Source organism: Panthera onca, chromosome C1 (assembly GCF_046562875.1).
Source record: "Panthera onca isolate mPanOnc1 chromosome C1, mPanOnc1 haplotype 2, whole genome shotgun sequence".
Taxonomy (NCBI): domain Eukaryota; kingdom Metazoa; phylum Chordata; class Mammalia; order Carnivora; family Felidae; genus Panthera; species Panthera onca.
The window spans coordinates 119,087,067-119,111,844 of NC_138346.1; the positions used below are offsets into that span (position 1 = coordinate 119,087,067).

Here is a 24,778-nt window from a genome sequence, read left to right on the forward strand (position 1 = left end):
TGGAGTACATGTGTTGAGTAGCTCAACCTAGGCTTGATAAGTTCTCCAGAATCGCTTCTTCAACATCTATAGCGTTTAACTGATTCAGCATATGCTTCTCCAAAAGACCCAGACAATTATGCATCTCTCTCCAATTCACATAGATATATATGCCCCTCATGCAGCATTTATTCAATGCATATACTATGAACACTTTATGTGTACTGCTGTGCTAGGAACTGGTGCAAAATGGACAATGTAAGATCCCTGTCTTTGAGTGGTTTCGTACCCTACTGGATCTGAGAGAACAGACCTAAGAATAAATAAGTGCCTAATTCTGTATTTGTTTTGGGAGGCAATTTTTACTTGAGTTTTAATTAGCAAAGACATTTGTGCATATTTTTAGTTTTGACTAAAATGAAAACTAGTGCTGGCCCTTATTCATGTTTTTCTACGGCTAATGGTGTGTAGATTTTAATTGAGCCCCGGAGGCTGAGGTTTTTTGTTTGCTTATTTGCTTCAGATGAAAGTGTGTGGCATCCCATATTTCTTTGATTCAGTGAAGTTGTGAAACTTTAAGAACTAGCACTGGCTCATTACTTATGGGATCACCTGAATATTTTCCTGCCAATTTCTCCTGTCAAGTAGGATTTGCTTTGACTAGAAGTACTGTCCTAGGGAAGGCCATTCCCAAATCCAGCTGAGTAATCAAACTGTTGAGTACATTTAGGGCTGACATCTCCAGGCAGATTCTGGCATTTTATGTTCTCGGCTGCTACTGGAGCTTTGAGACAGTACCACGTGACCCCTGGCTGCTGACAGGGATTAGGGAAATAGTCACCTAACTGCACACGGTAGAATTTAGGGTTAGCTTTGTGGGGAGGTCGACCACAGAAAGTGTATTTCAGTGCAATTCCATCCTGCTAATCAGTCAGGGTCCTAAAGCAATTAACATCTGCAGGGCCCCGCTACACCTGAACATGGCTTTCCCCTTTTCAGCAACATTGGTCTTTTGCCCATTTATCTACTCTACGAAACCTCCTTTTCCTTCTCTTATATTTCCTATGCCTGGGAATAGCCCATCATGCCTCAAGATACCTGGGTCATTGCTGATTCCTTGACCTACATTTCCTCTCTCATCTAAACCATTACTAGTCTTGGGAGCCCATCTTTTCTGCACCCCCACAGCTCCTGCCTAAGTTCTTATCTTCCCACTTTAGAGAACAGGTTCAGGTCTTTATTGTTTGCCTGCCTCTATACCTGTTCCCTGTGTCTGAAATAGCCTTAGACTTCTAAACATGAGAACTTTTCTTCTTTACCCGATTAATCTTTCGGTCCTTCAATTCTTAGTCTAGCAGTTGACGTCTTCCCAGAAACCTTCCCTGCCCACTCCTGGGCTGGGACAGGACTCATCGTCCCTTCTCTGTGAACCCACAGCATTCTACATGTCATGTTGGATCTTCATTGTTGGTTACTTGTCTGTCTTTATCCCTCAGCTACTCACACAGGATCTGGCCCATGGCAATATTCATCAAAATGATACATGATGGGTTGGACTGATTTGTTTTCCTCTCTGTCTTTGCCAACTCGTCTTCCCCTTGATTTTCAGCTCCCATTTTGTTTTGTTTTGACTACTTTATATCCATAGCTTCTTTCAAAACATGTCTTTTATAATACCTCTTTGGTAATGTCCTTCTCCTACTTTCATTCATAACGTTTATTCTTTATTCCTCTTGTCCTTATGGGAATGTGTGCAATAAGTTTAAAATTATAACAAATCCAGCAAAAGTTATATGTGAACATAATAATTACTTTCCTTAAAACAGTCACCTTGGGGGCCCGGGGTAGCTCAGTCGGTTAAGCGTCCGACTTCAGTTCAGGTCATGATCTCACAGTTCGTGGGTTTGAGCCCCGCATCGGGCTCTGCGCTGACAGCATGGAGCCTGGAGCCTGCTTCGGATTCTGTGTCTCCCCTCTTCTCTGTCATGAAGATTTGATTTTAGGGGCGCCTGCGTGGCTCAGTCGGTTGGGCGTCCGACTTCAGCTCAGGTCATGATCTCACAGTCGGTGAGTTTGAGCCCTGCTCTGTGCTGACAGCTCAGAGACTGGAGCCTGCTTCGGATTCCATGTCTCCCTTTCTCTCTGTCCCTCCTTGTGCTCTCTCTCTCAAAAATTGAATAAACGTTAAAAACAACAACAACAACAACAACAACAACAACAACAACCAGTCACCTTGGGAAACTGAATACCTTTTTAAAATAATGTCATAGCCTCAGCCATTTCCAGAGCTGCTTTTTGGGGATGAGTACCTTCACATTTTTCTGAATATATTTTAATAGTGACAAATCTAGTCTCTGCAGGTGATGTTTAAAATTTCTATAGAGCCAAGACACCATGAACTATATTTAAAGGGTAAAGAGAATGCCCTAGCTGGTAACACTATGGGTTAACAACTAAAAAGTAGTGTTATTTTCTTTCTGTGAACATATTTGCACAAGGGAAATTCCAAAGCTATTTTGACTAATTATGTTATTTTTGAAAAGAGTTTCTAGCATCCCAAGGTGACTACTTTCAATAACAGTGCTTGCTTATTTATTATAAAGTGCTTATTCAAATCCAGCCTATAATCATACTGACTTGCATTTGTTTAGTGTTGTTTTACATTATAGTTCAACATCTATTATGTGATAGACACTGGGAATAAATAAGGCCATGGTCTTTGCCCATAAGGACCTCCTAATTAGTTGAGAAGACAGAAATAGCAGCAGTCCTGTGTAAAAAATAGACATTGCCTGAAAATAAGGAAGCAGTACAGTGGAGAGACTGTCCGTGAGGAGTAAGAATTTGTTACAGTGTCAGCATAACCTTCTCAGGCCTGAAGGATTAATGATGACTAGAAGTTCACTAAGAGAAGGAGGGAAGGGGATGGCAGGAGTCCTTCCAAGCCCAGGAACAGAAGGTACAGACACCGAAACAAGAAGATATGTTTGGGGGAATGTCAAATCTTTCAATACTGTTATTGTGTAAAGTTCACAATGGGGGCAGAGAGGGTGAGAGATGGGGCCCAACGAAGTAAAGGCCTTGTATTTTTACCGCCTTTAAAAGTTTGGTGTTTATCCTGTAAGGGACAGGGAGAAGCCCCGTGGGTAGAATTCTCCTTCCCAATGAGATCCTAAATTCCCCCATCCAATTAGTCACATAGTTGCACCCCCCCATTCCCCCCCTCCCCCAAGATTGTCTCAATTCCATCTCTTCCTTTCCATTCTGACGTTCACCTCATTAGTTCAGGCCTTCATCACCCCAGGCCTGGAATGTTTCACAAACTCCTGACTGGCCCTTGGACTCCAGTTCACCTTTTGCTCCTGACAATCAATTTTGCACAGGATTATCAGAGCAACTTTTCTTTCCACCAAGTCTCACCCCTGTTCAAAAGCCTTCGGTGGTTTTCTATGATCTGAGGGATAACTGGTCCTCCCCCTTTTCAGCTTGTCATTCAAGATCTTACTAACCTGGTCCCAGCTCCCCCTTCCCTCCTGGACTCCTGTAAATGCAAATAGGTCAGAACTCATCTACTTATTCCCTTATTTGTACCTTTACTTTTATGGTGGCTGTCCTCTGGAATGCTACAAACACACAAACCCTTCTGTTTGTTTTGTTTTCAGCTTTTTTCTTACAAATAGTAAGCCCATATGTACCCAATGCTTGGTGACATCCCCCACTGTCCTGCCCTGGGAGTAACCACTATTCTGGTTATAGTCTATATATTCTATAGAATATGTTCTGTATTCTATTTATATTATATTCTATATATTACGATTATATATATGGTGTGGTATATTCCATTATATATATATTATAGTATAGTATACCATATAGTATACTTTATAGTATATATATATGTATATAATGTGGTATATTCCATTATATATATATTATAATATAGTATACTATATAGTATACTTTATAGTATAGTATATATACGTATATAGAGTGTGGTATACTCCATTATATATATATAGTACAGTATAGTATACTATATAGTACACTTTATAATATAGTATTTATATGTATAGTGTGGTATATTCCATTGTGTGTATATATATATATATATATATATACTATATTATAGCATAGTATACTACATAGTAGTATACTTTATAGTATAGTATATATATAGTATATATAGTGTGGTATGCATCTATAAATAATAGATGGCACAGGTCTGAAAAATATTAAATATACATGAATGATATACTTTATATCTCTTTTTGCACCCAGATTTTCACTGTCATCTTATTCTTGATCTATCCCTGACATATATGAATATAGTCTCTTCGATTGCTGTATTCCATTTCATTTTACAAATATACCATGCATTCTTCATCTATTCATCTATGGGTGGGATTTAGGTTGTTTCCAAGTTTTGGCTTTTACGAACAATGTCACAACGAATATCTTTAGCCAAACCTTCCCTGAATCCTGTAGGATTCTCCTCTAAAGTAGTTTGTGCATCCCGCGTCTGTAGGATCATCCCATTGTGTTGAGCACACTGCTACGCCAAGTATGGCGGTTGGGAAATATTTGATGACTGAATGAATGAATGAACGGTGCAGCACAACCCGGGTGATGGCCACGTTCCTTTTCAGGGGCCTTTGGCGCCTTGGCCCCATTTCCTTTGACAGCGCTGGCCCTTCTCTACCGCATTCCTCCAGCTAGCCCGAGAGCGTGTGTAAGTGTGGGTGTGTGGGGGCGATACCTCTCTCTCACTGGAGGAGGCACGTCTCTCCCGGCAAGTTCACGATCTCGGCAACCCTGGCGTCTGAAGTTCAGGGTCCGAACACCCACCTCCTTCGGCAGAGGCCCGGCCCGGGGAGGCAGTCCAGCGCCGAGGGAGTTAAGGCGCGTCCAGACCCGACGCGGGTCGGAGAAGGCTGGCGGGGCCGTCGGAGGACTCGTAGTAGATCCCTCCGCGCGCAGCTCGGGCCGGCGCTTCTTCCTGCGGGAAACCCCTGGGTGCCGAAGGCGGCGGGGCCCGGCCGCGGCGACAGGGGGCGGGGCTTGCGGTGGGAGGAGGCGGCTGAGGCGGAAGGACACACGAGGCTGCTTCTCTGCACGGCCGAGAAAGTTTCAGCCAAACTTCGGGCGGCGGCTGAGGCGGCGGCTGAGGAGCGGCAGCCTTGGGGTGCAGGGAGTGGAGGCATTTACGCCCGGGCTTCGGGGCACAGCGCGAGGCCGTGAGGCGCAGAAGCAGGAGGAGGAGGGGAGAGAGAGTGGGGGGGACCCTTGGTGGGGACCCCCTCCCCATGTGGATCTGCGCAGGCGGCGGCGGCGGCGGAGGAGGCGACCGAGAAGATGCCCGCCCTGCTCCCCGCTCCCCTGTGGGCGCTGCTGGCGCTCTGGTTGTGCCGCGCGGCCCCCGCGCGTGGTGAGTATCGGGCCGAGGGGCGCTGTCCTTTGCGCCGGGTCCCCCGCACCGCCGGCCCAGCTCGGCCGGCCACCTGGGGCGACCATTCCATCCGCCTCCACCTCCCCCACCCCGCCCTCCTGCGTCCTCCTCTCTGCGAGAAGGCCGGGTTCCGAGCGGGGCCGCTCGGTTCCCGAAAGTTTGGACCCCGTCAGGGCCCCCCTCCCCCGCGCTCCCCGCCGCCTCCGACACCCCCGCGGCCCCAACACACGCCTCCTCGGCTGAAGGGGGGCCGGGCCGCGAGCCTCAGAAACTCGCTTTCCCAAGCGGTCGTGTTCGGAGACTTGGGCTGCGTTGCCCTTCTGGTTCCGCGTTTCCTGGGGTCGAGCGAGAGCCGAGGGCCGGCTGCCCGAGACGAACCCTCGCCGGCCGCGGACCGCAGATGGGCTGAGCGAAGGAATGCCAGATTCCGGCGTGGAGGGAGCGGGGGCAGGGCCTCCGAGCCCAACGGCTTGCACCTTCACGGCCAGACCTCGCTCTGCCCAAGGGAGGCACGCAGGACGGGTGGGCGGCTTTGGGGTGGATGGGGACAGGGCTTCGTGGCGTGCCTGGGTTCGGACACTCGGAATCCGTGGTCCCGAGGAACCCGCGGTGTTTTGCTCGAGCCTTTGAAAGGTGGAGGCAGGAGCAGTAGAGAAACTGGTGTGGCTGCATGAGCCACATGATTTAAAAATCTCGACTGCTGTTATTCTTTCCAAGGCGCTGAGCTCGGGCGCTGTTTCAGAGTCTGTGTCCAGCCCCAGGAATGTGGTGTGACGATCACCAACTCCTCCAACCTGGCAGCGGCGTTTGCTGCTCTTTTGGCATTGTTGGGGGTGGGGCAGGGGCGGGTGAGGAAGAGTGGATACGTTAATTCAAAGTGCTTCCTCGGAAAGCGTCTTTATGGTTGGATATTCGCAACAGTCTTTCTGAACACGGTTGGACCGAGGACATCGAATCACGTCTTATCCATCCCACCCACAGTCTCAGACTCCCAATTTCTTCAGGCTGTTTAGTGGAAAGAGCTTGGGTTTTGGAGCCCAGCTCTGTAATCCTGGGTTCAAATCCCGCTCTGCTGTGTGAACTCACCAATCAAACTGGGAATGAAATTACCCAGCTAATAGGATTAATTAAGAGAATGTATATTAAACCAGTGGCAGTCAGAAGGTATTCAAAAAGTCCTTTCGGGGCAGGGCTGTGTTTTACTTTTTATGAACCCTGCTTCCAGTGGGATGGCAGCTTGGTGCATGTTTGTGAAACTCATAGGGACCTCTTCTTTTCCTAGCCTAATCTGAAGGAAGATTTTACGTTTACCAAAACCAAAACCAAAACAAAACCCCCAAAATAACAACAACAACAACAAAAAAACCCAAAACATGAACATGAACAATGTCTTTTTGCAAAGAAAAGGTTAAGAAGATGATGAAAAATTTGCTCTTTGTTCATTGTTAACAGGTAGTTGACAGGCCAATCACAGATGTTTGAAAGAGAACAAGGTTATTTATCCAAGTACTGGATTGTTCAGCACGAACCAGATCCTGCTTGGAAAGCTCAAATTCCATACACCTCCATGTCCCTAAGAATTTCAGAAGTGGACCAGGAGGCTATGTGATTGATGATGAACCAAAATTGTTGTTTTAGAAGCATTTAACAAAACAGTATAGGATTCTTGCCTTTCCTTTTTTTTTTGAGCGAAAGCTTTACTGTAAGTGTAGATTTAGGGTAAAAAGGAGTGTAAACGATGGGCTACTTTGAGGATTACAAGCCTTGGTTTCTACCATTGACTTGTGTAGTCTCCTCACCTATGAAAAGAGCCAAATAATCCCCTTTAGAGAGTTGGAGGGAATAATAAATATGATTGCAAACAGATTTGCAAAATTAAGTGTTAGGTGATAAGACTGATGTCAAAAATAGAATTACTCTCACACATAGGGCTTCTCTCATTCTAGGAACTCAGTCCATAGAACGATATCCTCTTTTATACTTCTGTACTGATGAGGTATTGCTATTACCAGCTAGCTTTTAGGTGGACAAGGTGAGTGTTAAGTCAGTAAGTTCAAGGGACTAAATATGGATATTTTGATTTTCAGATGGGTGTTCTTCAGATGCTAAACTACTGCAATAAATGAGATTATAAAACCTGTTTTTGGGTGCAAATTTTAAATCTTTTCAGAGTCTGGCAGTGAAGGTTTCTTGAGTCTCCATCTATAATCATGGCATTTTTTTGTCATGTCAATTATAACACACTCTTCCAAATTTTTGAGTGTTCCTGTATTTGGGATTGTGGCCAATTGTTAATTTAAATGTCACTGAGTTCGTAAGGTGAGAAGCTGTCAACCCATCTGTCTGCTTGTTTAAACAGCTATCCAAGACCACCTCTTGCTCCTTTTCTTTTGCTTTGCAGTGGGAAGTGATTCCCTGGTTTTGGTGCCTGCTAGATAATTTCTTAGCTGAATTCTCTTTAATAAAAATCACAAAGAGCAGTTTTCTTTCAGATGAAGATGAAGTTTATTTTTCTTTTTCTTTCTTCTTGTTCTTTCTATATTATTATTCTTTGGTGGGGGGAGGGGAAAGGAGAGTGACGGTTTCTTATCTTTCGTTTCTTTTTCCTGATGTTTTGATTTTTAAAAATACTTACCCACATCTCCTTGGCATCCCTCTGTGCTATTCCCATTCTGCTGTCTATTCTGTTGGCTTCCTGTGGTATAGAGAAATAACTTTTGGTTTACCTGAATTGTATTTGCTGACTTCAGGACTTTTAGAAAAATGTTTAAATTCAGTGGGATATGCTTGGATGCTTCAGAGCAGCTTTACAATACATTTTAAAAATATCACGCCCACAGAAATTCTATTTTGCCCACAAAATTTGCATCGATCTAGTTCCCACTCTGCCGCCATTCCTAGTGGCTTTCCTCCTTCCCCTGTCCACTGTGATAGAAGAAGGAACTCCAAATCCTGGCTCCACATCAAGATCACCTGGGGGGACTCTTAGTGTCAACACCCAGGGATTATGATACAGTAGGTCTGAGAATCTGTAGTTTTCCAGGTTGATAGTAACTTGTTGGAAACACTGATGGTTTATTATTCTGCTTCCAAGTGTGTGTTTGTGTGGTGTGTGTGTGTGGGGGGTCTTCCCTTCTTATTTTTAATAATTTCCAGAATTAATCTAACCTTAGATATTCCAGTGTTTAATCCTCTGTCAAAGATTTTTAAAATTGTAACATAAGAGCTATAGAGTATAATACCATTTCTTCTTGTTCATCTGGACACAGTGGGTCCCCATTGTCCCTTTAGAAGGGCTTTATATATTTGAATGATATAGTATAAATCCTCTATCCAACCGTTTTCTTCTCTGTTGTCTTTTATTCCTCAAGCTTCATTCATACATATATAATTTTGGACCCCCTTTATTTGCCCTTAGTGGTTTTAGAGTAAAACATTCTAAGCCATGACTTTAATGAAAATATAATAGGAGATTTTATATTATCCTTATGTTGTGTTTCCACTCATTTAAGTGCTTCCTTTCTTGACATTTATATCTGGATGCCAAAACTTGAACCTTTCATTTCCTCTCACTTTTTTCTAATTCTCCTCCTCTCTTCTTCCCTTTCTCTGCAAATGACTTGGAACCAAAAGGTCTTATTTTCTTCTACTCTTCCTTTTTTATTGGTCTGCTGTACAAATGATATGTTGGAAAGATCAGTAGACTAGGAGCCAGAAGACCAGCATTCTCCTCCAGGTCTGTATTTAATTAGTCTTATAACCTTGTGGGAGGGATTTTGGTCCTCCATTTGCCCAGGTATATTGTCCATAGTCACCGAGCCATTACAGAGTTGAGAGTAGAATTTCTCTCTTCGGGTCCTCAGTCTGGTGCCTCCTCCACTCTCCGCACCATTTTTGTCTTTTGTACAAATGAGCTTATATACACGAAAACACTTAGAACATTCTCAAGTGCTTCTGGTTAATGTGTACATCTTGAGGAAGAGAATTGTGTTTTTTCATTTATGCATTTTTTCTAAACTTGGCATCTAACTTTCTGTACTTGGCATTTAATAGGCACTCAATAAATATTTGTTCAATTGGACAATTACTTTTAGTCATTTTCTTATTCTGGACTACTATGGTACTCCAAGACAGTTTTTTTTTTTTAATAGTATTTGCAAGGGTCATTGCTTACCTTACATTTGGGGCAACACCAAATTTTCCCCTTTCCCAGATGTTTTACTTAAACTTGCTATTTTGAATTTTGTGTGTGTGTGTGTGTGTGTGTGTGCGCGCGCGCGCGCACATGTGTGTGTGGTTTCTTCTCTATTTGATCACTTCTGCAAATCATTAAAAAAAATTTTTTTTAATGTTTATTTTTGAGAGAGAGAGAGAGAGAGAGAGAGAGAGACATACAGTGTGAGGAGGGGAGGGGCAGAGAGAGAGGGAGACACAGAATCTGAAACAGGTTCCGGGCTCTGAGCTGTCAGCACAGAACCCGATGTGGGGCTCGAACCCACGAACCGTGAGATCATGACCTGGGCCAAGTCAGACTCATAACCAAGTGAGCCACCCAGGCGCCCCTTTTTTTTTTTTTTTTTTTGATGTTTATTTATTTTTGCGAGAGAGAGTGCGAGCAGTGGAGGGGCAGAGAGAGAGGGAGACACAGAATCCAAAGCAGGCTCCAGGCTCTGAGCTGTCAGCCCTGAGCCCAATGCAGGGCTCGAACTCAACAAACTGTGAGATCGTGACCTAAGCCGAAGTTCGGTACTTAACCGACTGAGCCACCCAGGTGCCCCTGATCACTTCTGCAAATCATAAAGGTCACTTTGACTTTGGAATTTAACCTCACAGGCGCTGACATCCACCCCCTGCCTCTTACTTGAGCTTCTTCTACTGTTTCCTGTATTACTATATTACTAAACTAGCAATTTTATTATTTTGTTCAGAGTTGCCATATTTTATTGTAATTTTGGTCATTTGGGGGATTATTGGAATAGTGTTTTTAAAATTAGAGTTAACTAAGTTTATGTTTTGATGTTTTTTTTTGAGATTTTTCATTATAAGCTGGATATTGCAAACTTATATCGCAAACTTTATATTTAGTAAAGTTTTTTTTTTTACCCTATCGAGAACGTTCCCTAAAAACCACTGCAACTCTAAAAACTCTAAAGATGAGAAATGACGAATAAAACCTTGAGAGAACTGTATAGTGTGTGAGCTACCTCTGGAACATACTTGCTCCTTGAGGGCAGGCACTATGTCACACACATCCCTCCATAAAACTTGTCTGGCATATGTCCGATGTGCAGAGTCAGCCAAGCAGCAGGTCAGCTTTGTCACAGCACCTGTAATTCCTGCTCTGTCCTCCCAACCTTTGGGGTATTTTGGAGGAGAGGCCAAAGGTGAGTCAGGGGTGTGTGTTACGCTCTTTTCTCCTTTGAAGAGAAAAGATCAGTTGAAAGCTGACCCCACCTACAGACTTTTATACTGTCTCTTTTTATTAGTTAATGGGTAGCTGAAATTTTCCTCTTTGTTGACTTATATGTTGGCAGAAACTTTAAAATTTACCTAGTCCTTCTATCCTTTCCATGCTGGATGTGCTCCTCTTACAACATCCTGGTCAATAGGTAGCTTACCTTTTTTGTGCTTGGACAACTGTTATGGTAGCTCCCTGCCTCTGCAGGCAGCTTAGTTCATCTCTGGACAACTCTGAGTTTTAGAAAGATCTTCTTATATACAGTTGTAGTCTGTCTCCTTGAGAATTGTGCCCATTGGCATCTTGTCAGGGATTTGCCTTATAAAGTTTTAAGCCCTGTGTAAGTGACAGGGATCCAAAAGGGGTACCTTTTACTGAACGGATGCCTACTCTGCCATTAAAGGAGTTAGACCTAGTGAGGAGCATGGAGATGATTCCATCTGGGGTGTTTTCCTGGATATTCTGATTCAGTGGGTCTGAAATAGTATCTGGGAATTTGTATATTGAAGAAATAGCCACTTATTTTTTTTTTAATTTTTAAAAATGGTTATTTAGTTTTGAGAGTGGAGAGAGAGAGAGAGAGCAGGAGAGGGGCAGAGCCCAGTTAATTTTTATATTAGGGAAATTTGGAATCATTGCAGAGTGGATCTGGGGAAAGTAAGGGTGTTTTGGGTTAGCATTTATTTGTTTGTTTGTTGTTCTTTGATAGTACTAGAGACAGGTTGCTTTGCCTGGGTCTTGTGGTCATTTTTTCCCCTTGAGAAGAGTTTGATTCTTGCTCATTAGGGAAGCTGCTCTGTATCCCCATAAGACTAATAAAGTGATTTGTTTTATCTTAAAAAAATAATCTACAAACTATTCAGAATATCAGGGCTGGTGTATGTGTGCTGTGTGTGACTTTGGTGGAAGCCTCCTTATCCCTTCATCAGAATGTTACAAAGATGCCAGGATACATAGGTGTTCCACTGTCTTTTTGGTGTCCGCTAAGGAATTCTGTTCTAGTCCTTGTGAATGACACTGCCTTTTAGCATGTCTGCTTTGTTAACCCATGAACATATAACTTGTGTCAGGGATTCCCCTCAGATGTGTTAGTGCAAAAAGATACATGAAAGTCACTCATTTCAGGCAGTCCTGCCTTTGGGCTGTCTGGGCTCTGCAGCAAATGGAATATGGAAGGGAGAATAAAGGAGGAATCAAGGGTCTTTTTTTAAATAAAAATTTTTAGGTTTATTTTTTTGAGAGAGAAAGTGTGAGCTTAAGTGAGGGAAGGGTAGGGAGGGGAGAGGAAGGATCCCAAGGAGTGGGATGTGGGGCTCGAACTCATGAACTGTGAGATTGTGACCTGAACTGAAATCAAGAGTTGGACACTTAACCGACTGAGTCACCCAGGTGCCCCAGGAATCAAGGGTCTCTTGAGCAGAACAGAGCATTCTGCAAGAAGGGGCCCAGGAGTGTTCCTCTGACAAAGACTTGATGTTGCTGTCCCTTATAGGAACTAGAAAGTAGCTTCAGATCTGAAAGGATAGGCTCCTGGCCTCTGGATGGGACAAACCTGTAGTGTTATTTGTAGTGGTAGGAGGTTTGCTATAGGTCTGTTCTTTCTGTCGTCTCCTTTTTGAGGCAGATACCAGCTGTGTGGCAGAAAATACACTCTGATCTTACAGAAAAGAGCAAAACCAAGAAGGGGAGGCGGGGGGTGGGGGGGGATGATAAAAGCCATAGCTTGGAGTGATAATTACTGTACTAATTTATTTATATGTGTAAGTATATAAGTTTCTACATAAAACTCTGGTAGGATCCCTAGTTATTGGCTCTAAGGTTTATTATCTTTGTAGCTCTGCTGTCTTAGTGGTGTGTTAGAGAGGATTGTGGTGTCTTGTCATCCTTAATTTGTGTATTTCATCATGTGGCAGACAGTACAGGGTATTCTGCTCTTGTAGATGTGTGGGAATCATTGACCAAGTCAAAGATAGGGCCCTGCCCCCAAGGAGCTGACATCATCATGGAGATAAGACAGATGAGCACACAATTAGGAATATGAAATACAAGTCATTTAGTCACTTATCTACAGTCTCTGAAAGCAGTTTCCTGCAGTCAGAGTGACTAAGAGCTATAGGGTCTGGGGGAGTAAACTTCAGGTCTACTAGGGAATAGTGACCCCCAGCTCACTCCGACTGGGCTTGTCTGCTATTCTCCCCTTTCTCTTTTGTAATTTAGAAGTATCTAAACTTAACTTGGGGGAAAAGATAAAGACCCCTTTGTCTGGTATGGGTCTAAATGTAAATTTGGCACATGTTATGGTATCTGTTGTGTCTATCACTGGGTTTGTGGCAAGAGAGAGAGGGCTGTTTTCTTAGTCCTTGATGAGAAGCCCGATCTAGGACAAGTTAAGGTGGAAATATCTTCTTTGGAAGACCTAGTTCTCAGTGGCAGTAGCTGAAGGAACTTCTTGTCACAGCCAGGCAATGACTGAGGTACGGTATGGACACACCCAGAGTTGCTGCCTCAGGTGGCATTGATTAATCATACTAACATCTCCCTCACCCTCTGTGCTTGTCTTGGCAAAACCCTGTCCTACCAGCTCCTCAAAGTTTGTGTTTTATTAGATACGATTGAACAAAGTCTTGGGGGTCATTTTACTGTCCCTTGCCACCCTTGAACTGCAGGCTAGTTACCTTGGTCCAGCTCTGGTGTCCTTGGTCTTTGATCATTCAGTGAGGGGCCTGGGTCTTTCTTCCCATTGGACTGAAGCACCTTCCCAGAGGCCTGCCTGAGGCAGTTTCTGGTCTTCAAGTCACTTCCTTTCAGAATATTGGCAGCTGGGTAGTGACTCTGGTTCTTTGAATACATCAGCCAGACATCATGCCAAGATGGACTCATTGCTTCACAAAGACACGTTGGGTCTATGGGTGTTGCAGAACCTGTTTCTGGGTTAAGAGTAGCTCCCCCACCCTTCTATATATTTAATCATATGAAGAAAGCTTGTGTGTATTTTGTGAGGTAAGGAAAACATGACGATAATATTTTGATTGGAGTCAGATATTGCCTCCTTAATAATATGTTGTCTTTTAACAAATAGCATCATTTTAAACTACAATTTTGCTTGCTGAATAAAGTATTGCACAAGAAGCTGTGGTTACATTCTAAAGTATAGTAGCTTGTTCAGAAGCAGGTGCATTTAAAATGGTTGTTGTTTGCTTCTTTTTCATCTCTTTTTATTCTCATCTGTCTTTTGTGAGGAGATTCTGGGAAACTTTTTTAAGCCTTGAAGATTAAATAGTCTATTTTAACTAGACCCTAAGAAGGAGAGGTTGCTATGCTGACATATTTATCCAACATTCAAATAAGAATAATCGAATAGTGTTTACTCACTAATGTCTTTTGTTAAGTTTCTGAATATAAATAGTCAGAAAACTAGATAGTGCTAATGTGTTAATTTCTCTAAATTGAAATGTGGTAAGCTGCAAAGAAACTGCCATTTAATTCTCTGCTTTCACATGCCTTGGTCCATCCAGAAAGTGTCGAGACTCGTTGAACTTTGAGGATGTGTATATTTTGATTATTATTTTTAATGTCTTTCTTTGCTCTGAACATGCCTTTATTTATTTGTTAGATCTTTTTTAATTGGAAATGTTAAGGACATTCACTTTATTGCAACATTTAAAACACTTTCTAATCTTTATGAGGATTATTAGAGGAAAAACATATCTTGTGAATCATGCAAGTCCTTGGTAGTATGTTACTATTTAAAGTAAGTGACAATATTTCATGACTCCTGTGACATATACTTCCTAAGAGATTTAAAGAAAATGGTTGTAACTAAAAACAAGCATTGTAATATTTTAAGGTAGGTTTACAAAGTAACAGAGTTATTCTTCGTGTTTACACATAATTAACTCGTATTTATACTTTGTTGATTTTCTCTGGCACCTTTACAAGGTTTTTTTAATTAAAAAAATTAAAAAAAATTTTTTTTTAAATCTTTATTTATTTTTGAGAAAGAGACGAGGGTGAGCAGGGGAGAAGCAGATAGAGAGGGATACACAGAATCCAAAGCAGGCTCCAGGCCCTGAGCTGTCAGCACAGAGCCCAACGCGGGGCTTGAATCCACAAACCGCAAGATCATGACCTGAGCCGAAGTTGGACACTCAACTGACTGAGCCACCCAGGTGCCCCCTAATTAAAATTTTTAAAAATTGTTTACTTATTTTTGAGAGAGAGAGAGCCCGAGTGTGAGTGGGGGAGGGGCAGAGAGCGAGGGAGATACAGAATCCGAAGCAGGCTCCAGGTTCTGAGCTGTCAGCATGGAGCCCGAGGCGGGGCTCGAATTCATGAATTGGATCATGACCTGAGCCAAAGTCGGACGCTTAACTGACCAAGCCACCCAGGTGCCCCTACAAGATTTTTTTTGGAGGGGGAGGTTATTTAAAAAGTAATTACATTTAAAAGTAGTTAAGGACATTGAAAAATCTAGAAAACTATGAGATAAAAATATTCATAATCATACTACTGTTAATATTTTAGTGTACTCTTTTGGTTTCTTTTTTCTACCCTTAGTTTTATTTATTTATTTATTTATTTATTTAATTTTTAAAAATGTTTATTTTTGACAGGGGTGGGGGGAAACAGGATCCGAAGCAGGCTCCATCTGACAGCAAAGAGCCTGATGCGGGGCTCAAACTCATGAACTGTGAGATCATGTCTTGAGCCAAAGTCGGACACTTAACTGACTGAGCCACCCAGACATCCCACTACCTTTAGTTTTAAAAAGTTATTGATTAATGATGTATATGCACGGTTTTCTGTACTGCCTTTCTTTGATGGTTATAAATGTTTTTCATATTTTCAAGCATTTTCCATAAATCGATGTTTTTTGGTTAAATAATATTCTTGTTAAAGGGGTTACTAGTTTTGACCATTTTTTGATTGGATATTTAGTTGGTTCCACTTTTTTTTCTATATAAATGATGCTGATCACCTTCATACATAAAAAAAATTCCTCATTAGGATTTTTCCCCATTAAACTAGTTTTGCAGAAGAAAAATTACCGCGTCAAAGGGTAATTTTTTAAAATTGGGAAACAATTTAAAAATAAAAAGGAAAGCATAAGAGAAAATTAAAATCTCCAATAAGTCTATCACTTCCATCCAAAACCCACAGTTAATATTTTGATAGATTCTAGACAGTTTTTTTCTGTGTCTGTTATTGCAGTTGGCATTTTAGCATATGTATAGTTTTATCATTTGCTTCTGCACTACTTAAGATATTGTGAACATTTTCCTATATGTAAATGTTCTTTAAGAATATTAAAGGGTGTATACTGTTCTATCTTAAGGATCTGTTACATATAATTTAAACTGAAACCAATTCTCAGTTGCCAACTTTCATAATTGTGAATAATGCTATAATGAACATTCGTACATTTAAATCTTGGTAGGAATATTTATTTTGTTAACATAAGCTCTCAGAAGTCAGTATTTTGTTTCAGAGTATGGACTTTCCTGTGACTTTGATACACACTGCCAAATTCCGTTCCACATAGTTTGACCAAGTTGTATTTCCATTGGCAGAATATGAAACTGTGTTCCCACCTGTACTCAACCCTAGTTTTTATTTTTAAAACTCTTAACCAATTTGATAAGTGGTAAAGGCTACCTCATCTTAACTTGCCTCCCTGATTATACAGTGATACTGAGTGGTTTTTCATATGGTTGGTGGCCACTTCTTATTTACTTATTTTGATAAATTGTGTCTTTTACCCCTCAAGGTATTCATTTTTTGGTTACTGATTTGAAAAAGCTGTTTATATTAAGTGTATTAGTCCTTTGTCTTAAATGTGTTGCAACATGCATGGACAGGTTAAACTGCATAATATCAAATTGCTACCAATATTGATTTCAAAAATTGTTTATCTGATAGGTTTTCAATCCTTTGATTTGCAATGAGCTTCATCAATTTTCTTTTTATTTGTTAACTGGTATTTTCTATAGCTACTTTAAAATTCTAATCTGACTGTATCATAAAACAAAAAGCTGTCAGTTGTATGTGCTCAGGAAATGCACATATAACATTTTATAAATATATACTGGAGGGAAACTGTATATTCTGGAACTAAATATGTGATTTTGGTAGGTTGAGGATAAGCTGCTTATGTCCTGTTTTCCTGGACATCCAAGATCTTTGAAGTATGTAACATCCCTGAAAGGCAGGACTAATGCACTACTAAATCTGACATTTTGACCTAATTGATAATTGTACTGTGGTTTAGCCAGTCCGTTTGGTCAGACAACAGGATGACTAAGATTCCCTCCCCTCTCTCCTCACCAAATTGATTAGTTGTGGGACAGAACTGACTCAATCAACCTGTTGTTTTGGCACCCTGTGGACACCACCTGTTTCTTCCATTTCTCCCTCCAGCCTCCCACTGCCCTAGTGCAGTGCTGTGTGCACAGTGGGTAGGAGATCAATGTTGTTGCTGAAGAATGTTGCAATAAAGAAGAGTCGACTGCTTTTTTTTTTCAAGCTTGTATGTTCTTAAGGTACCCTGCTGCTTTTGACATTAAGAGCTCCAGCTGAACTGTTGTATGTGGAAGCCCTGCAGGTCTTAAGTGTTTGATTCAGAGTAATTTCAGGCAATATGAATGCTTTCTTAAGTATCATTGGAATTTACTGGGCTGGTTGTTTGCCAGCTATTACCATATTTAGCAGGAAGAGACCTGGGGAACAAGGACATTTCTGACCAACCAAAGAAGGAAACCTCTCTGAAGAGGATTGTGACTATTTTTTAAAATGGTGTGGTTAAGAGAATGCCAGTTAGAGAGATTCCGGTTTGTGTCCAGTTGTCTTTGTTTCTATGCCCCATCCACAAAATTAATTTATGGGTGGGAAAAGAGATTTGATAGTGAAGCTCTTTCTCACCCTGAAGTCTAATACTGTTTCTGGGAGGAAATTAGAGAATTCTTACACCTAGACTGTGCATTGAGAGGCTTAATTAACAGGTGAAGCTGCTGATTAAAAACAGGTTGAGGGGTGTTTATTTTCATCTTTCTTTTTGAAGGCTTACTTATTTTCTGCTTTGTCATGGTCTGAATTTATTTTGGCCTAGTCCTTTTCTCCATCCTACTTTTGGAACTGCCAGCCTTCCCTCTATGGCTTAAAATTTCTCTGCCTGTTTTTCCATTTTAAAGATGAAGATACTATTTGGAAGGATCATTCAATATAACTGACATACAACTTATTTTCATAAAGTAAAACAACCCCAACGTTTACATAGCAATGTAGAGTTTACAGAGCCTTCTTATAATTGCTTTGTTTATTCTTCATAAAACCTTAGTGGAAACTGAGCCTCAGAGGGGTTATTTGGCTTGTATACCATTGTTTAACCCTAGATAATAAGTGACAGGGCTGGGGATATAAACTTGTGGTTTGACTTTTTAAAGTTCAGCTTTTAAAAAAAAAAACATTTTGTTGAATTCTTACTATGTGTCTCATTCTGCTAGGGCTTTACGTATATTTCCTCACTTAATTTACATGGCTCTCCTTTAGGGTAGACAGTATTTAACTGTTTTACAGACAAGGAAATTGGAACTGAGATTCACAGCTTTGGATGATGGGGTGAATAATGTGGTTAATTAAGAATGGAGACAGAATTCAAGCATCTGCAGTCAACGATGGAGCTTTATGTATGTTCATAAAATTACGCCTACAACAACCCTACAAGATGGGGAATAGGTTAAGTGGGGAAACTGAGGGATATAGTAAAGGTGCATTTTTTTTTAGAATTTTGTTTTATTTACATGCCATATACATTTTCTTTCTTAAAACAAATTTTTTTTATGTTCATTTATTTTTGAGAGAGAGCACAAGCCAGGGAGGGGTAGAGAGAAAGAGAGACAGAATCCCAAGCAGGCTCCGCACTGTCAGTGCAGAGCCCGATTATAGGTCTTGAACTCATGAACTGTGAGATCATGACCTGAGTTGAGATCAAGAGTCAGGTGCTTTACTGACTGTGCCACCCAGGTGCCCCTAAAGATGCATATTTTTATGATATGTATAACTAAAAATTAATTCATAAGACTGGCAGTTCTTTGTTTTTTTTTAAATTTTTTATGTTTGTTTATTTTTGATAGAGAGAGTGAATGAGAGAGTGCAAGCGGGGGGGGGGGGGTGGGCAGAGAGAGAGGGAGACACTGAATCCAAAGCAGGCACCAGGCTCCGAGCTGTCAGCACAGAGCCCGACACAGGGCTCGAACTCACAGATTGCGAGATCATGACCTGAGCCAAAATCAGATGCTTAACCAACTGAGCCACCCAGGCACCCCTGGCAGTTTTTTGAATTGTAGAGGTCAGCTATTAGGAATTTTTTGTATCTTCTAATAAACAAGAAATGGATGGACATTAATTGACCAATGGCCCTTGACTTCCTTTAGTTCATTTCTGTCACCAGGAGAAACAAAATGAATTTGGGCTGAGAGGAGGGGAGTTGCCATTAAGGATGAGTCTTTAAGCCAAAATGGGCCACAGCTATGAGATCTTCAGAGGGCTGCCCTTAGCAATGACCTGACTCCTGAGGGCTCTGCTTGGGGACATTCCTGCCTGTGTTTATGGAGACTTCTCTTTGAGAGGGAGTTATTGGCTCATGGGGAGAGAAGATGGGGATACTTTTTAGTCTGGCTCTGAACATACTAGCTCTGTGTCTTTGGGCAAGTTTCTTAAGCACTCTGTGCCTCATATTCGTTAGTAATAAAAGGATTATAACAGCATGTAATTGTTAGGGTTATTATGAGAATTAAATAAGTGTATAATGTGATAATAATTCATAGTGCAGTGCCTGGCACATACTAAGAGTGAGGTAAATAGTGTTATTTTATGTTGCAGTATGGACTTTTTGTTGCTTTCACTTTAATCAAAAGTGGATGAGTGATTCGGCCCTTTGGTGAGAAACAGGAGCTTCATCTTTGCAGCAAGTACATTGTTCACTGCTTTTCAGTGACTGTATACATATTTAGGGGTCTTGTCTTTGAGTTTGTTCCCTTAATGGTGTGTACTTCCAATTTGGAGGAATTTTGTCTATTACACAAATTGCACTGATAGGTGTTAACTCATTTCCCCATTATTTATTAACCAGACATTTGTGGTTGGATGTTATGCATACTACAAAAACTCTGATTTTTTGAAGTGTATCTTTAAGGATAATATCAGATCCATTTCAGTTGTTCCCCAATTTCATATGATATGACAAACATCATCATGTGCCATTCGGTGTCACCATGTGGAATACTAGTCTAAAGCCAAAATATTCAATGTTTTAATTAGCCTTGTAGCACTTAATGGACTATCTCTGTTAGACATTTTGAAATAATAAAAATATCCTATGGTCTGTTAATACGTCCTTAGGGGCTCCTGGAGATTTGGGAATTTAAGGTGGGTGATTACCCATTTAGTCCATCCTTGTTTTACAGATGAGGAAACTAAAGCCCAAAGAAGTGACTGGTGGGGACCCAGCACTAGGTGAAGGTTGGGCCAGAACCCAAGCACTTGTTTTCTGGCCACGTGATCTTTCCTCAAATGATCTATCAGTACATCAACTGGCTTTTTTTTTTTCTTTTTTTTTTTTTTTGAGATCTGAAGAAGGAAACAGAGAAGGAGTGGAAAGGTGGGGTAGAAATGTAGCCATATTGGAAATGTCAGTGAGAGTAGAGGAAATATTTGCCTGTGAGCCCCGGCCTGTCCCTTTGGACTTCTCTGTAGTGGTTAAGACAAGCCGGTGGGGCAGTAGCATTAGTGATTCAGAATTGGATAAGCCAGGACTGGTGGAGTTACTTTCTCAGAAAACCGTTTTGTATTTTAACATTTGTTTCCCATGACAGTTTGCTTATTCTCAAGTTTTGGCAGCGTTAAGCAAATGGTTGTCAGGTTTTTGTTTTGTTTTAAGACAAAACTCCACTTCTTATTTTGCTGATTTAGTAAACTGTCTTCTACCTACCACTCCCTTCTGCTCCCTCTATAATTATTTCTAAGACTTTGTTTTTCAGTTGTGGGAATACTATGAAAGGTTTTCTTTTATAGTCTGAGATATTTATAATTATGTGTAAGCACACTGTTTACAGAAAATGTAAGTGGTGCATATGGTGACTCAAATACTCTTAAAACGCTTAAAGTATTTTCCAATATTTAAATCTTTCCAAAAAAGCAGCTGAAACCACTTATAGTAAAAGAGAGGAGGTATACACTACGGATAGCAGCATTTGAATGTAATTAATACAGATAAAAGTGAATGTCACTTTGGAGGAACTGGGAATATTTCATGAAAGCTGACCAAGGCATGCCTCCTTAGTAATAGAGTGAACCAAACTGACAAAAATCTCTGTCCTTATGGAGCTTATATGCAGCAACAATAGCCATCATATACTGAGGGTTTATTATGCGACAGATGCTTGACAGTACTTAGTAAAAGTACTTTACCTGTTTCCTTTGGTCCTTACAGTAGGTGTTCGATTCCTGTTTACTGAAAGGTTAAGGGATGGTCATCTAGGTCAATCAGCTAATCATCGGTATATGCCAACAATTGGTACTCCTCTTGTCCAGCTCCAGAGCTCACACAGTTAACCCATTGTAAGTAATGCCATTTATTTGGTGGAATCCGGTAGTCCCACAGGCAGTGTAACTTTGGATTTAATGATATTTTGTGTACTAAAATGACTTAAGTTTTACCATTCTTAACATCTTACTTCTGAGTGAACGTTTGCATTATATAGGAATTATACTTCAAAATTGCAGTTTGAGGATTTGCAGTCCTTTCTAAATCTTTTTTTTTTTTTTAAGTGGGAAGAATGGATTTATGTTTGTTGTAATCCAAGGAAAGTTTTTAGCATTTCTTTGCCTTTTATATTTTGATCCTAAAAGAAATTCTTTAGTAGATTAGATCAGGAATGAATGGGTAGCTTTTTTTTTTCTTAATAACATTTTGGAAGATTGAAAATGGCCATCCAGAATTATATTTGTGGCAGCCTTTTTAGTTACACATAGCTTTTTCTTGACTGTGCACATGCACATGTATTCTTACTTAATTTTGAAAGAGATGTAAGAAACCATGTAAAATGATTGGAATGCCTCAGCACATGAACAATGGACATAGCCAACTACTGAAAGTACCCAGTACTAACCTATCTTGGCCTGGGAAGTTTGAAATTAACTGTGTGCAGCATTTCTACACATGTCATTATAGAAAAAGCACACAGTTTTTCTTCTTTTCTGTGAACTTTTTCCTTATTATTGTCTCCTTTGTTACTGAAAATCAATAGTCATCTGTACCAATAGATAAGAGAATGTGTTTGACATCAACAGATAATCCCAGATAATCCTGTTTTAAAATACAGCCCTTCACATGCATGCTCACACATGTGAGTCCTCTCAAACATACTGGGCTTTCTCCTTAAGGTTTAGTTGTGTTAGCTGCCACTTGAATGGTGAAGGAGAGAATAGAATGCTCGGGGATATTAAGGGTAATGAAAGAGATAAATGACAGTATAGGTTGATTGTTTATTTTTAATTATCTCTTGGAATGACTTTAGATACCCTTTCCCACTACATTGTGATTTTTTGCTTTAGCACAGCTGTTGAGTTTTGGGAACCAGCTAAACCTGGCTCTGATTCTTAGTTAAGAATGTTGGGTAAGCCACTTCTCTAAGTCTCAGTTCCCTTATTTATGTAGTGGGAATAATAGTAATACCTAACTTGCAGGATTATTTGCAGATATTAAAAACATCATATTTAATTGCATGGTCCTGGGCACAAAGTAGGCACTCAAGTGTGGGGGGCTCATAGTTTAAACTTCATTAGCCGCATGGTAATTCCCTGCTTTGGAAGATAGGATCTGGACATAACTTGTCTGGCCCTTCTTGTTTCAGTTTCTTTCAAGGATTCCCTTTAGACTCTGTTCCATTGCCAAAGCAAGATTATGGATCACTTAAAGAACAGACTAAAAGCACCACCGTCCAGTAATTTCAAATTTGTAAATTAACTGCGTGAATTAAAAGCCTTTCTAACCTTTTGTCTGCGCAAGTTTGCAGTGTCTTGCACCCGTCACCTCAGAAGCAATTGATTCATAGAAAAAAAATTATTTAGTATTTCAAATTAAAGCTGGAGAACTCTTTTAATAAGGAGGATCTACTTGGTACTTATTCCCATCATTCACCCCTGAGTCTTAATGGAAATCAGGTTTGAAATGTTAGAAGCAGTTGGTTTTCAACATTGGGAAAGCTTATCTAATCAGGCATGTGAAGTGGCCTATGTTGGATTTCTGTGCCAGAGAAGGCTGGGGGAGGCCGAGGAGATTATCGTTCTTGCTTGTAATTCCTGAGCATTGTTGAGGCACTGGGAGAGCAGTGGGGAAATTTTAAAAAATGTCAAAATGTCCAGCACACATCCCACCCCATTTGGACTGGTCTCGTAACATACGTGTATGTGAGCTCATTTGAATAATGTAATACTTTGTCATTTCTGGGCTAGATGGTGAGGATTTCCTGTTTCACAGGATTTTGGATTGGGAATTTTACATTAAATAGTGCTTTCTGGTTTATAGTCACTTTTATCTTAAAATTATTTTAAAATTATTTTTTAATGTTTATTTTTGAGAGGGAGAGAGAATGCAAGCAGGGGAGGGGCAGAGAGAGAGAGGGAGACACAGAATCTGAAGCAGGCTCCAGGCTCCGAGCTGTCAGCACAGAGCCCGATGCGGGGCTGGAACCCACCAACCGTGAGATCGTGACCTGAGCCAAAGTTGGGCGCTTAACTGACTGAGCCACCCAGGCACACCTATAGTCACTTTTATAAACATGATCTCACTTGAGCCATAAATGAAGTCTTCTAAGGAAGGAGGGCTGGTGGTATTATTTTAGTTTTACAGATGAGAATAGTAAGTCTCAGATAGCTCAGAGGAATTCCTCTAGATCACATGGTGAGTGTAGATCACATGGCAAAGCCAGGATTAGAACTCAGGTTCTGATTTCTAGGGCAGTTCTTGTTTCATTACACCACAGTGCTTCCTGCATAATGTAGCTAAATCTGAATTCTGTTCACCAAGATAGGAAAGGATTCTCTTCCTTTCTGTTTGATGAGCTGTGTCAGAGCATGACAACAACGAAGCAGGAGCTGAGAATTCTTTCCCCAGATGGATCAGTTAGGTTTTATTAAAGCTATTCTGTGCCTGCAGTCACCAGTTGTTGCTGTTACCTATACAGGATGTTGATCCAAAGTGAAATAGGCAGGAGAGTGTGGCTGACTCAGCTGAGCCCATCACAACTGCCATATGTTCTGCCAGTGGGTCCATAATGTCATGTTAATTTACATGCATTTCATGTGCTCTGATGTCTGTTTCTCAGTATTTTTCCTCAGCTGTTTTTAATGTCTCAAGCCTTAGCTCTTCCTGAGTGGCCCGAAGTGACTTTCCTGTTCCTTAAAGTTTCCCTAAATTGTCTCAAGAGCACAAAGCCTGGCCTTCTCAATGTAATTTTATTTCATAGCTCTGGGCAGTTCTCTCCTTAACTTGAGCAGAATGTGAATCGTGAATACAGATAGGTGTGTCAGTATTGCACCGTCACTTATGTAAGTGCCTTTTAGCATTTCTTCTTTCTTTTTAATCAAAATGAGGAAATAGAGAATGTTTTGTTATGGTAGTTTTACACGTACACCCATGAGGAAATGCGTAGTTGGCTTCTGTGGGAAGTGTAACTGATATATTTCGGGGAACAAAATGCATGATGGCTAAAATTTTAAGTCTGTCAAATGTTCATAGGGAAGGAAAGAAAAATGATCAAACTCTCATATGGCACTTCAGTTTAGCTTATTAATCTAAGGTTAATAATTTATATGAGTCTCTGCCTTGTTTACATCTC

The 24,778-nt window shown here is 40.9% G+C and overlaps 1 protein-coding gene and 1 long non-coding RNA gene across 3 annotated transcripts in view; one reads left to right on the forward strand and one right to left on the reverse strand.

Moving 5' to 3' along the window:
* LOC132671200 (uncharacterized) overlaps nucleotides 1-5,041 on the reverse strand; it is a 44,935-nt gene extending 39,894 nt beyond the window's left edge. Inside the window, exon 1 of one of the 2 annotated variants that reach the window (XR_013557407.2) lies at nucleotides 4,825-5,041. This is a non-coding gene — a long non-coding RNA (uncharacterized LOC132671200). Of the gene's footprint in view, nucleotides 1-4,735 lie in introns of both variants that reach the window. The other variant, XR_013557406.2, reaches the window with a different exon arrangement.
* A 44-nt stretch (nucleotides 5,042-5,085) lies between these two features.
* Nucleotides 5,086-24,778, forward strand: part of NOTCH2 (notch receptor 2) — a 164,058-nt gene continuing 144,365 nt past the window's right edge. Inside the window, exon 1 of the mRNA XM_060621722.3 lies at nucleotides 5,086-5,404. Coding sequence (XP_060477705.1) covers nucleotides 5,332-5,404 — 73 coding nt within the window. The 5' untranslated portion in view covers nucleotides 5,086-5,331. The remainder of the gene's footprint in view (nucleotides 5,405-24,778) is intronic.